Source organism: Microdochium trichocladiopsis (genome assembly GCF_020744255.1).
Source record: "Microdochium trichocladiopsis strain MPI-CAGE-CH-0230 chromosome Unknown B0I36scaffold_3, whole genome shotgun sequence".
NCBI classification, from domain to species: domain Eukaryota; kingdom Fungi; phylum Ascomycota; class Sordariomycetes; order Xylariales; family Microdochiaceae; genus Microdochium; species Microdochium trichocladiopsis.
In genome coordinates this window covers 3,611,224-3,623,645 of record NW_025763546.1, presented here as the reverse complement: position 1 = coordinate 3,623,645, position 12,422 = coordinate 3,611,224, and the positions used below count along the sequence as shown (strand labels likewise).

At 54.4% G+C, this 12,422-nt stretch overlaps 5 protein-coding genes across 5 annotated transcripts; 4 read left to right on the top strand and 1 right to left on the bottom strand.

Moving 5' to 3' along the window:
• Positions 1-201: 201 nt before the first annotated feature.
• On the top strand, positions 202-1,508 carry B0I36DRAFT_347460 (uncharacterized protein; the record flags this gene model as incomplete). Its single annotated transcript, XM_046156573.1, has 2 exons — positions 202-829; positions 886-1,508. 2 exons carry the CDS (start codon positions 202-204, stop codon positions 1,506-1,508), a joined length of 1,251 nt encoding a protein of 416 aa, XP_046015818.1.
• A 560-nt stretch (positions 1,509-2,068) lies between these two features.
• B0I36DRAFT_373078 (putative chitinase) lies at positions 2,069-3,725 on the bottom strand (the record flags this gene model as incomplete). Its single annotated transcript, XM_046160161.1, has 3 exons — positions 2,069-2,634; positions 2,745-3,418; positions 3,496-3,725. The coding sequence occupies 3 exons, from the start codon at positions 3,723-3,725 to the stop codon at positions 2,069-2,071; spliced, it is 1,470 nt and encodes a 489-aa protein (XP_046015817.1).
• A 1,069-nt stretch (positions 3,726-4,794) lies between these two features.
• Positions 4,795-7,445, top strand: B0I36DRAFT_406308 (SGNH hydrolase-type esterase domain-containing protein). The gene is made up of 4 exons (XM_046161809.1): positions 4,795-5,241; positions 5,304-6,067; positions 6,221-6,912; positions 6,972-7,445. Exons 1-4 carry the CDS (start codon positions 5,028-5,030, stop codon positions 7,327-7,329), a joined length of 2,028 nt encoding a protein of 675 aa, XP_046015816.1. The 5' UTR covers positions 4,795-5,027; the 3' UTR covers positions 7,330-7,445.
• Positions 7,446-8,355: 910 nt separating this feature from the next.
• On the top strand, positions 8,356-9,676 carry B0I36DRAFT_318956 (uncharacterized protein). Its single transcript, XM_046153351.1, has 2 exons — positions 8,356-9,214; positions 9,252-9,676. The coding sequence occupies exons 1-2, from the start codon at positions 8,597-8,599 to the stop codon at positions 9,324-9,326; spliced, it is 693 nt and encodes a 230-aa protein (XP_046015815.1). The 5' UTR covers positions 8,356-8,596; the 3' UTR covers positions 9,327-9,676.
• B0I36DRAFT_240088 (uncharacterized protein) lies at positions 9,658-11,460 on the top strand (the record flags this gene model as incomplete). The annotated part of the gene is made up of 1 exon (XM_046149733.1): positions 9,658-11,460. The coding sequence occupies one exon, from the start codon at positions 9,658-9,660 to the stop codon at positions 11,458-11,460; it is 1,803 nt and encodes a 600-aa protein (XP_046015814.1).
• Between the last annotated feature and the right edge of the window lie 962 nt (positions 11,461-12,422).

Sequence of the window (12,422 nt, the reverse complement as noted above, 5' to 3'; positions counted from 1 at the left end):
GGTACCGATACTTTGCTCGGGTCTACGGCACCCGCACGTTCGGTGCGGTATTTCTCGGACAGCATGTGAGAGTCCGGGTCCCGCCTACGGCCTCTCTCTTGGGTTTTCAAGGCATCTCACATCGCCTGTCCTGGCGTACACATCTGTGCTCGTCGATCTCACCTACCAGCGTTCCTAGGCAGGCGTCCAGCACGAGTCATCATGATGGTCCACAACATCGCCACTATCATTGCCCTTGCGGCCCTGGCAGAGCCCGTGCTGGGCGGCAGCAGGGCTTGGGAGGCACCTCTGCGCCATGATGTGCACCTCGATCGCCGCCGCTTCCAAGCCATCCCCGTCGACGAGGCAGGCTACGCCATCCGTGACAGCATGATGGCAAGCAATGTCAGCTCTCATCACAAGCGATATTTTTCTGTCAAACCGGGTAGTAGCGAAGATTCGACCAGACTTTGGCCCGACAAGACCATCAGCTATTGCTACGCCACGCAAGAAAGTCGCGAGGCCATCGAAGAGGGTCTGGAAGCAGCATTCAACATGTGGGCTGTCCAGCTTGAAGACGGCTCGTCCGGGCTAAATCGCCTGGCCTACAAGTACAAGGAAGTCGCAGAGCCGGGCAAGGCCTGCACAGAAAATAAGCAGCGGGACCGCATCCTCGTCATTTCGCACAACAACCTCGGCATCCACTCCACCACCGTTGCCCGTCCTCCCCTGAACAGTGACAGGCCTGAGTACAAAGGCCCCTCGATGAGGCTCTCTTCCGTTTCAAATGTCGGCCAGCTAAACCGCGTGGCCAACTGGGCCCACGAGGTCGGCCACGCTTGGGGTCTCTGTAAGTCCAAGGATGGTAAACCCAAAGACAGACATGATTTATTGACTTTGAGATAGACCATGAACATCAAAACCCAGCCTTCTGGAACTACCCGTACGCTCACACCTCTGATATCTTTCAAGGCGAGGTCTTTGGCCAGCATTTTGATTGCCATGCCCTGAAGGACTGGCCAAAAGTTAGGGACCAGATCCTCAGAAAATACCCCAATGACCCAGAGAAGCGCCGAGAGCAGGAGCATGCCGTTTGCAACGAGCAACAGGCGGCCTCAGAGTACGACTTCTCTGCCCTCGACTGGCTGCCCCTCAAAGGCACCTTCCTCTACACACAGGGAATCGCCGTCGAGGGTGCCGGCTACGTCGATGTTGACTGGAAGTCCATCATGCTCTACCCGTCTGGAGCCGGTGGGACAGGAACAGCCAGAGAGCCACTCAACCCCGATGAACCATCATCGATCTATGACCAGCGCACGCCGGTGCTGCTCCGCAACGACGGCCAGAAGATCCTCGCCAACGCGATCCCTTCGCCTAAGGATATTGCGGGCATCAGGCGCCTCTACGAGAATGTCAATATCAATCACGAGGGCGAGGCATTTGTTCTGCCCAACGACAAGAAGAGCCCCAATTTTGGAAAATTCATCAAAAGCTTTTTGGGCAAAAAGGACAAGACGTGCGACACTTGAGCAGTACTTGAGGTAGCAGAGCTCGATGGTACTCATTCTGTGACATTTCCTTGGGTTGAGCTGTCATTCGTCATTGCTGGACTGATGGAAATCACGAGTTGTTCTGAAAGAAATTTGTACTGATGACTACTCCTTAAATTGATTTAGTGTTATAGAGCTTTATCGTTTTAGTAGCTAACTATATGGAACACCGTTGTTATGTTAACTATGTGTCTGTCAACCGAACTGCCTAGGTGCATGTAGATACCTTGTTGTAGCAGTACAATCACTCCGTTATGGTCTCAAAATCAACCTTCTTAGCGACTCGAAATACTTGTTATCAACACCTTCAGAAGTTTACAAAAAAGATATTCTTCATATCCCCAACGACGAGTAGAATATTAATGTTTCGGAAGACATATTACCAGTATAATGCTACAAGTCTCTATGCATACAAGGACTAGCCACCCTGAAATGTTCACGTTTGCAGGTTTGGATCAAAATGAAAAATCTCATAAGTTATCTATAACGCTGTCTCACTTCGGCATATTTATCTGGCGAAGAAGCAGCATTTCCCACTCCTACAATTCTTCCGTCTCACCAGAGTTATAAGTTGCTGCATCCGCAACAATATACGTGCCATTGTACACCGGGGACTTGGGCCGGTTCAGGTTCTTTCCGAGTTCTTCAATGAGCGTGCCGTCGTCAAGGTCAATCGCCCAGACCATAGTGCCGCCGAGACATCGACGGTTCGCAAAGTCCTGCTTCATCTTAAGCGTCTTCTGATCGTCCCAGCTGACCCACTGGTCCGTGTCCCACGTGACTATCTGCACGGCGGCGGCCTCGTCGAGCGTCATCTTGGCATCGTCGCGCTCCAGGATCTTGACAATCTCGGCCGCAGACAGCACGCCAGGGGTTCCCGTGCACTCGCCGCCCTTTGCGCCCTCGGTGAACTCGCAGCCCGAGCGCATACAGCTGGGGTCCTTCATGGTAAAGCTGCGGCCGTAGAAGCCAAGGCCTAGGTTTACGCGGCTCGGATTGATGTTATTACGCCATAGCAGCTCCAGAGCGGTGTCGATCTCGGTCAGGTTTGTGTGCGCAAAGGCATAAGGCCCCATTGACTTGACCGTGCTGTCCCAAGTACCATCTGTACGTCCCAGGAAGGTTAGCGATCGCGATGAAACAGATTCGCTTCTCGAATCCCTCGGAAATGGATAATGAGAGGGGGTGGCGGGAGTCAAAGGGCTTTGGACATACGGATGTCGTAAGTCATGACATTGTAAAAGTCCACGTGTGGCTCGAGATTGATAATGTCGAAGCCGCGTAGGTACCAATAAGACGCGGGAAGGGTGATGCTGATACCAAAGCGGCGCCCGGCGCGGTTCAAGTGCTGGCGCATCCTCTTAAGCATGGTAACGAAGTTGTCGAAATCCGCTTCGACGCCCCCACGATCCTCGGCAACAGGGTATTCCCAGTCGATATCCACGCCGTCAAAGTTATGCTGTAGCATGAAACTAACCAAAGAATCGAAGAAGGCATCCTGGCTCGCTGTAGACTTGGCCATGTCCGAGAATGCTGTCCTGAACGGCCCAGGATCGTTCATAGCCCAGCCTCCGATAGCGATCCAGACTTCAAGACCAGGCTGTTTAGCCTTGAGCGAAGTAACCTCGTCATAGTGCGAGGCCGTCTCGCTGTCCATAGGTGCCACATGGAACGAATGCGGATCGATGAGCGCAAAGGAATAAAAGATGTGCGTGTAGTAGCCGAGCGGGATTTCGTCTGGGGCCATGTGCCCACACGCACGCTGGGCGTTCCAGCCCTCATAGTAGCCAATCGTGCGCTTGTCCGAAGTTCCAGCAGTGATGGCGCACTCTGGCTTGGCGATCATCCGACCATTGCAGAAATCAAGAGTTGTGCCGCAAAACCCATAGCTGTTATGGTGTTATTATCAGCTGCACACAAGCGTCGTCTGCGAAGCACAGAGGACGGGAAGCTCATGTAGACTCACTCAGAACAACACACGTTCAGTGGGCACGAGGACATGTTGGACCACTGGATGCCCCAGCCCGGGTCGCACTCTGACTTCCAGCTGCATTGCGAGTGGCAATTGTCCTTGCCGCAGAACTCGGGACCAGCACCGCAGTTGCCCGAGTCGCCAGTCTCGTCCAGCCTACAGCAGCCGAGCTCACACGGTTTGGTGCGAGAGCATTTGTAGGGGTCTTCTGCGGAAGCAGACATCGAGTCTGGCACAGCATCTGCCTGCATCGCCTGGATCGCGAAGTCTGACAATTCAGCAGCCAGTGACAGAGGCTGAAGCAGCAGCAGGAGCGCTGCGCCATGTGCTATGGTAGCCCTCATGGCGATGATGATCACGATATGTGGAGGTTTTCACTGCTTGTCGTTTTTGGCTTCGATAGAGCAGCCGTGGTGGTAAAGGGTTGGGACAGCCAAGAAGGAAGCACGGCTGGGCGACAAGTGTTGGGGATTTCAGCAATTGATCATGGGAATAGAACAGAACGTGGCCGAGGAGACGGGCTTTGGCGAGGCGTGCGCCGAACCCCCAACGAGCTATAGAAACGTAGCTTGCTGCTAAACCGGGCAGAGCATACGACTTTGCAGTCCCGCCATTTTGGGACAAGTACTGGTACATATGATTCAAGACGCATATACGCCGGCTGCGCTCTCCCCAGTGGCTCCACCCCACGAGCCTGCCTCGGTTCCTTCACCAGCCTAAGAGGTGCCAAGAGTGAGCGGCGTGCTCTGGATCCGTAGACGGTTTGTCTTGGTCCATGAGTGCCAGGAAGACCTTGGGGAGGACCCCTGCATGAGCCTTATAGATCTTGATCACGCCAAGCAGGTCTAGAGCAGGGCATGGGTATTTTGTCTTATGTAAGCGGAGATTGCTTACCAGAAAATCAGCCCGTGCAGGCCGCTGGAGGATTCTTCTGCTGGATATATCTTATGCTGGAGGGGTTCTTCTGACGGAGGATTTTACCGTTCTAGGAATCTTCTGTTGAAGGCTTCTTTCATTGGACGGAACAGGGCCTCCCCATCACAGATAGGTCTTCAAGGTAGCTGCAGCCATCAGAGTCCGATATGCCGGGCCAATGATAATCTGTGCTTGTGGATGACCACCATTGCATAGCTGGGTTGGTGGATGGAAAAGCCTGCAAGGACTCAACGTTACCACGCAATTATCGGACTGCAGGTATTGTAAGCACTATTCTCTGGCGACTTCCTTTCCGCATCGGGGCGACTACGAAGTTGCTGCTGATATCTGGTCAGCCGGACAGATCGAGCAAGCTCGCATGAGTGGCGGCAACCACTAGCGATATCGCTCACTAGAATCTCATTGAAACCGTGCCGAATTGGTCTGACGACTACATGTGTTCCTCTTGCGGGCCATGCTCACAGCCATTGCTCGCTTCTCATAGATTGCGAGGCACCCCCAAGTCGATTCATGTCTATCAGCCTACAGCCTAGCCATTTGCAGCACCACTCAACATTCCAGAGTAGCAGAATCGCGTTTTCTGGGAGACCATGAACCTCAAGCCGCGCTCCGCAAGCGCCAGTGGCTGCCTTGTTGCTGCTCTGGCTCTCGCTTCGCTAGGCTCGGCGGCTGCCCTATCTAGTAACACTTCACCCAACGTTGTGCAGTCACTTAGAGCTCGTGACGACGATGATGGCCTCAGGAATCCAAACAATTTTGGCTGGGTCCAAAATTGGGCTGCGATAGGAGACAGCTTCACAGCTGGTAAGTCACCTCTGGATTCTGAATAGCTGCCAACAATACTGAATAGAAGGCTGGCATCGCAGGCATTGGCTCGGGCAACCAGCTCGGCAGCAGGCTCAAGCTTGACAAGGTTTGGGAGTGCTCGCGATACGACTATTCCTATGTCCAGATTGTCGACAATGCTCTGGGCTCGAGTGTCAAGAGATTCCAGTTCGAGGCCTGTAGCGGTGACAGGACAGCTCAGATCTACGACCAGGTAGATACTCTGCGCAACGATCTCGACTTAGTGATGATGACGGCAGGCGGTAATGATCTCTGCCTAGGCGCTATGATCAGGACCTGTGTCATTCTGGCTTGGGATGGAGAGGCCGCATGCCAAGCCCTTATCGACAAGGCGCAGGAGAACATTGACACGATCCTCAAGGACAACATCCGGGATGTCCTGGACAAGCTCAACAGCAAGATGAAGAAGGACAGTATCCTTGTCTACTCGGGCTACGCGCCCTTCTTCAATACCGAGAACGAGGACTGCGCCGACCTGAACAAGCAGAACTGGGCCATAAGGGCCTGGCAATGGTTTGAGTTCTGGACCTGGCTAAGATCGCCGCTCCGACTAACGATCGAGCGCCGCAAGAAGTTCAACAACCTCGTTGTGGGAATCAATAAGGTCATCTCTGAGGTCGTAGAGGAGTATGATAAGGACACACAGATTAAATTCCGTGCTGTCTTCTCCGACTGGAGTGACTGGCCTAGCCTCGTTGACGGAGAATTCTGCTCGCCCAAATCCACTGGCTTGTACCCGGACCCAGCGCAACCTAATCTCTTGTTCATCAAGTTCGACACTGCTGTTTCACCTCCTAAGGACGAGACCAGGCGCAGAGATCTAGACAGTGATACCATGGATGGAAACGACACTGACAAACATGCCGTCGATAATTCCTCCAGATCGGCATATTATCCAAGGCACGAGCACCACAACCACCGCCGCGCGGAGCCGCAGGCTGCCGCTGCCAGCGAGAACCTCGAGGCGATGGAAGAAGAGACGCGGCAGTTTGAGGAGTATCGAAAACAATTCCGCGGCCGCCTGTCCCGCGAGTACATGTACGACACCCTGCTGTGGAAATCCGCCAATCCTGCTGCCGACGTGCTCCACAAGCTCGACGCCCGCGCCCCTGCCCCCCCGGGCTGCCCGGGTGATAACCTCCCCAGTACCCCTCGGGGTATAGGAGTTCCCGATTCTTTCCTCTCGATATTTCATCCTAATAAAGCTGGACACGAGGCTATTGCAGCCTATGGGCTCCAGAATATCGCCTACATGCGGGCCAAGGTGCTCGGCGTGGACGATGGTCTGTGCGCAGCTCCCAAGGACGAGTTCACATGCTGGCAGAAGACGGGAAAGAAGGCCTACGTCGAATTCGCACGCGTGAACGAGAACTACAAGGACTTCTGCAACAATAAGGTCAAGCAGCCAGATAACACGATCAACTGGCGCGCCGAGCACACTTACCATCAGGGCACGCCCGATGAGCATACCTTTGTGCTGCAGCTGAGCGGGGGCTCGGACGAGTATGACAAGGAAAAGTGTATCGAAACTTTCGACCGTATCATTAATAGCTGTGATGGTGGTGATCGCAACAACCCAAAGAACTTCAAGTTTGGCGGGAGATGGATCAGGGGCAACTATGACTACCAGTAGGTTCTTTCACACCCCTGACCTGATTATTTGATAATTAACTCAAATGACGCACCAGGATCAACCCCAAGAAGGACCGCAAAATGATTCAGAAGCGCAGCGGCACCTGCAAGGGCAAATGGAAGTTCCTATTCACCTCTTACCGCATCCACGGCCGCGGCTGGGCCTCGTCGGACTGGGGCCAGCGCACTCTGCTCAAGTCGATGCGTGATTGCGGCTCTGCTGTCACAGGCTGGAAGTTTGAATACTGCCCTACGGGCTGTGGTGACAACAACGAGTACGAGTGGACGGCCAAGTTCAACCTGCCCGTGTACGGCGGGGCGGCGTGCATGAAGAACAACTGGGTGCCTCGCCAACACGACGCCGAGTGGACCGGCGAGGGTAGCGAGAAACTTGGCTGTCCGGGTGCAGCCTGATCGGCGACGAGTGATGTTGAGTGAATGCCGAGGGTGACTGCCGGTGCCTCTTTGGTAATCACAATTCCTACAGAGGCACGCAGAAAAACCTGCATGTTTTTGGCATAGTAGAAGACATGAGTATAATCAAATGTTCGAATACCAATGGCCCAAAGTATCTATAGCGGAAGGGCAGCACATGCTCCTGCAAGCCGAACGTGGCATCAACAGCTGCTTTGCCAGATTGTGGCTGCTGACGGCGACCTACGTCACTTTTCTGCTGGTGCTGATCTACCATGAAACACTCAAACCCAAAGAGGACAATCTGATCAACCAACACGAATGGACTGACCTATATTAGAATATCGCAATGATGGTCAGGGCCAGTCACAAATAATCGTGGTCCAGTCTAATTGTTTTGAAGACTTGCCCGCATACAGTTCCGCTGGTAGATGGACTTCAGTGTAGGGGCCTGTCAAGTGTTGTTGACACTTCTGTACTTGTCTTTTTTGGTTAGAATACTGACTGATCGTCCAAGTTCTTTGGCCAGAGACACTGACGACGCTTACCGGAGACACGACATCTCTTGGATGCAATGGTCCGTGCACTGGAGCAGGGGGTTGGGTTTACGGAGGTGGTCCCGAACTGGTTGGTGGTCAGCGATTCCTCCAACTGCAAAGGCACACAACAGGGCCTTCAGCTCCACCAGCCAAAGATGCGCCGCCTGCTTGACAGAGTCCGCCGGCGTAACAAGCGGCCAGAGCAGATCGCTGCGTCACCACCACCTATCCCGTTGTTACCTGGTCAGGGCACTCGATTCATCATCGCTGACTTTACGGACAACAACAGAGATCCTGTAGCCGCACTCGGGAACTTTGCCCAGCTGCCGCCAGAGCTTAGAAGGCGTATACTCGAGGAAGCTTTTGGGAATCGCACCTTACATGTGGATCTGCGACTTCTCCCCGCCCGAAGGGAACACGTCCACAGCGACCATGAGCACGACGGCGGTGCAGCGCCCCTGAGCGAATCCCGTATTCCTTCGGGTGGTGGTGGAGGTGGTGCTCACCCGTCGGATGAAAAGCTTGAGTGGCAGTGGTATGGCGGTGTTTGTCACTCTCAGCTGCCCAAGGGCTCACACCTCGAACAAAAAGTCTTGGCCGCGGGCCGATCGCCGTATCATTGGCTCCACGGCGATAGATGCCTCGAGGGCCGGCTGGTCTTTTGCAAGCTCTGGACTTCGGCCACGAGGGCAGAACAAGGATCCGGCTGCGATGCTTCGGTGGGCGTGATGGGTTGGTTTCGCACATGTCGGCAGGCGTTCGTGGAAGGCGTCGAGGTTCTCTACGGCACCAACTCGTTCGTGATCGAAAGCCGAGACCTGCTTGACGCCATTCTAGAACCTCGCACCGATGGCCACGTCCTGGCGCCTTATCATCTGGCCAAGATTAGATCGCTCGAGCTGCGTCTCGACGTCCTGCTCTGTGGGAAGCTAATCCACGCAGGGAGAGCAGGCCCAGAGCGCCTCCCTAACTTCGCCGGCCTCGCAAGCACGTTCCCGGACCTGCGTTTTCTCATCATATCATTCCTCGACACGCTCTACAATGACCATCAGGTGCGCCCGACGGGCCGCCTGGGAGAGCTGAGGGAGCTGCTGTTCGACCCTCTGGCTCGTGCGTTCGCACCGCTGGCGCGGCAGAAGAAGATGCCAATCATCGTCGAGCTCCCCGAAAATGTATTCCTCGACTTCCTCCATAACAGCGACTTTGTGCAGGAGTCGCTCGGAAACCAGGGGAGTAATGGTTGGGGCACTTGGCTGCGATATCCTATAGTCACGGAGACAGGCGGATCCATGTCGACCAATGGTGACAATCTGTACTACTATCTCAAGCAGGGCAGTTATAGCAGCGTATACTGGGACCACTACAGTACACCGGGTGGTGGAGGCTGGGATTTTCATACACAAGGTCATCGGGTTCGGTAAAGAGTCCGCGGAATACCCAGAAGGAAGAGTATGCTGAAATGCATATGTGCTGAACGGATAATTTCTGGGTCGCTAAAGATCACCGCGAACCCACACGTCATTCGGAATGGCCTTGTTACCAGTCACTTTCTGGAGATAGGAAGTCTGGGGCACATGTTCACACAGGAAGCTGGAGCCTTGGCCCGTACATCGAGTCACAAGGGTGCTGGGGTCAGGCATGGGTGGGTGGGTGCAGAGGATGAAGCTGGCCAAGCAGCACCTCCCCACGTACTCTCCTTCTTCTCTGTTGGACCACCGCCCCAGACCCTCCACGCATTAAGAAATCGCGGGACACCACAGTCATGACTGCTGCCAGCCGTGTTGCACGAATGGCCGAGACCATCAACGAGACGAGGAGAATCGCGCGGCTCATTCGACATCCTGATCATTGTCCTGTGACTTGTGCTTGGACGTTCGAGACATGCCAGCAGGCCATGAGAGGGAGGTCCGTCCCCGACAACCTCAACTGCCCGGTGGTCCGATTATGCATCGTCAGCGGCATCAGACATAACCCAGGTTACTGCGACGAGTTGAGGTCCACCAACGATGCCTACTTTATCAGAGCTCTCAACGCTCGCGACATTATGAGTGGCAAGATCCCCGAGATCTTGGACCCAGATCATGTGCCATACTGCATATGGTATCCGGAGGTCGGCCCCGAGGCGGTCTACCGGCAGCTAGCACAGCGTTATCCGCCTTTGAAGTACAATGTCGGTCGCGCATGTGCCGTCGCTGGCTATCACGAGCTTTATGAGTCGCTCGGCTTGCTCCCAGACTTGGCCATTGCCGAGGAGGCGCGCGACAACATGAGCCGAAACCCCAAATCGAAGATCATCCTGGACGCAGTCTTGGGTCAAAGCCAGCAGTGGCTTGTTATGGACGACTATTCTCGATCTGTCAGGGAGCAGCCAGAGCGAGCGCATCACGGCCTAAATGGCGACACTGCGGTTCGATCGACTCTGCAGCGACGGCGCAAGCTCGAGGACCCCGGGATCCAAGGCTCTCCAGACCTTGACGACCCAGACTACGATGAGGTCTCAATCTATCATAATATCACAGAGGATTTCAACATTAGCGAGATTGAGTCTTCTCCCTACGACCAATACAGCCAGAACACTCAAATCACAGATTTACTCTGGTCGCCATTACCTCAGCACTTGCCCTCTGGGAACAAGGATATTTTGATCCTAATGGCAGCCTGGTACGGCGATATCGACCGCTATTCTCGACTACGTCGGGCGGGATTCCGCCTAGACCGGGAGGACAGCTTCATCACCCGTGGCATCTACCATAATGTCATGTTCGCAAAGTGGTGGACTATGCAGCCAGCTGGGGAGAGAGCCCCTTTCGAGATGGCGATCACTGCTCGGTACATAATGAGCAATGACCTTTCTCGTGTCCCCGTCGTACCATTACCACACGCACCAAACCGCCTATGCGGACACCTGCCATACGTCATCTGGTTTCCAGATCAAGCAATACACGAGACCTATGAAGAGCTTGCCAGACGCCAGCCAGGGATGAAGCCAGCTGTTGCCCGGGCATGCATTGCGGCCAATCTGCCAGAGTTATGGGCACTCCTCGATCCCGAGCCTGATAAGGGGCTATGGGAAGAGGCAGAGAAGTCTGCCAATCCGATGTTCAGGGACTACCTCAAACGAAGGTGCGCAGAGGCGGGCATCAATCCACTGGTCCGGGATCTCCCACATCCAATCGGTCTGGACCAAGCACAATACGAACACTATTACCTATCTCCAAGCTACTTTCGAAAGTCCCAGCTTCCCCCCTGTCTCACCGTCAAGCACTTCGACTGGGGTGAGGTGCCTCAAACCGGGCGCTACAATGGCTACGAGGCCGACGTGAGCCAGGTTGAACTTTTCGCCTGTGCACCAGAATCCTTGCGGCCTCCTGCTCATGCCAAGTGCTTACATGTGAACGAGGTGTACCGGGCCATGAAGGACCGTCCGCCGACCTCGCCACTGACGCCGTTCGTGGAAGACGGGATAAAGGGAATTCGAGAGCCGCCGAGACCGTGGCCATCTTGGTATTATCGTGGTCGCAGTCGTCGGTTTGGAGGGCCCAGAGGGGTTCGAGGGGGACGCATCCGTCCTGCCGGTGGACGCAACATCTGAGTCAGGTGGTGCGACTTGGGTCAGCAAAGCGGTGGCTGCCTGCACGCATGGGCAGGGGTGTTGTTGGTTCCAACGGATATCGTCCTATCTGGTTCATCCTCCTTCCTCAAATCGTAATCTCGCCAATACGGACAAATTCACCATGTGTGACAGGGAGCACCACATGGTTCATTTGATGTACAATGGAGTACATGACTAAGCAATTCATGCTCTTCTGGAGCATATAAATGGCGCGCTGGAGTGCGCCTGCACCATTCATTATTGTTCCCTTTGTACGTAGGCAATTATATAAGTACACCATTGTAGCCTCATTCTGCAGCTCTGCGAGCACCGAGCCCCACTTGCGACAGTTATGAGCCCGGGAAATCGATGATATCGAGCTTCCAAAACCACTGCGTCGGCTCGCAGAGCCAGAAAACATTCCTCACAGAACCTCACTTTTCAACTCACCCAAGAGCCCTCTCCTGAAGCTCTGCCACCGACCAAAACCATACTCCTGAGCTCCCAGAGCAGCAAAATGCAGCTCAACATGGACGGAGACACTTTCGTCAGCTGGAACGATTCCATCAAACTGCGGACCTCCAGCGACTGGCCAAAATGGTACATGGAGCTTCAATCGTTGGCCTCCGCGCATCAGATCTGGGATTACATCCGCGAAGAGCTGAGAAGACTGTCGGCGGATTCCCAGAGAACTGGCATATGTTGGCAGTCAGAGTGCAGGATGCGGATGGCTGGCCCTTGGTGTGGTTTTGAATTGCCCTTCCAAGTCGCAGAAAGACTTTTAGACCTGGATAACCTGAAGCGGAACGAGTTAATAGGGGAGAAAGGGTGATTCGAAGGCTGATGCACGAGGCACGCGAAATAAGAACCATATGCTACGTGCAAGCTGGGAGGTGGGTGTATATTATCCAGTTTCTCCCCTATTCTCCCTCCCCCTCCGCATATTTCTTTAACCTTTGTGT

Coding starts and splice junctions, on each gene's coding strand:
- B0I36DRAFT_318956 (XM_046153351.1), top strand. CDS start 8,597: ATGGGTTGGTTTCGCACATGTCGGCAGGCGTTCGTGGAAGGCGTCGAG. Junction 9,215..9,251: donor AGCAGGGCAGTTATAGCAGC/GTATACTGGGAC, acceptor CGGGTGGTGGAG/GCTGGGATTTTCATACACAA.
- B0I36DRAFT_406308 (XM_046161809.1), top strand. CDS start 5,028: ATGAACCTCAAGCCGCGCTCCGCAAGCGCCAGTGGCTGCCTTGTTGCT. Junction 5,242..5,303: donor AGGAGACAGCTTCACAGCTG/GTAAGTCACCTC, acceptor CTGGCATCGCAG/GCATTGGCTCGGGCAACCAG. Junction 6,068..6,220: donor TCATCAAGTTCGACACTGCT/GTTTCACCTCCT, acceptor GCGGAGCCGCAG/GCTGCCGCTGCCAGCGAGAA.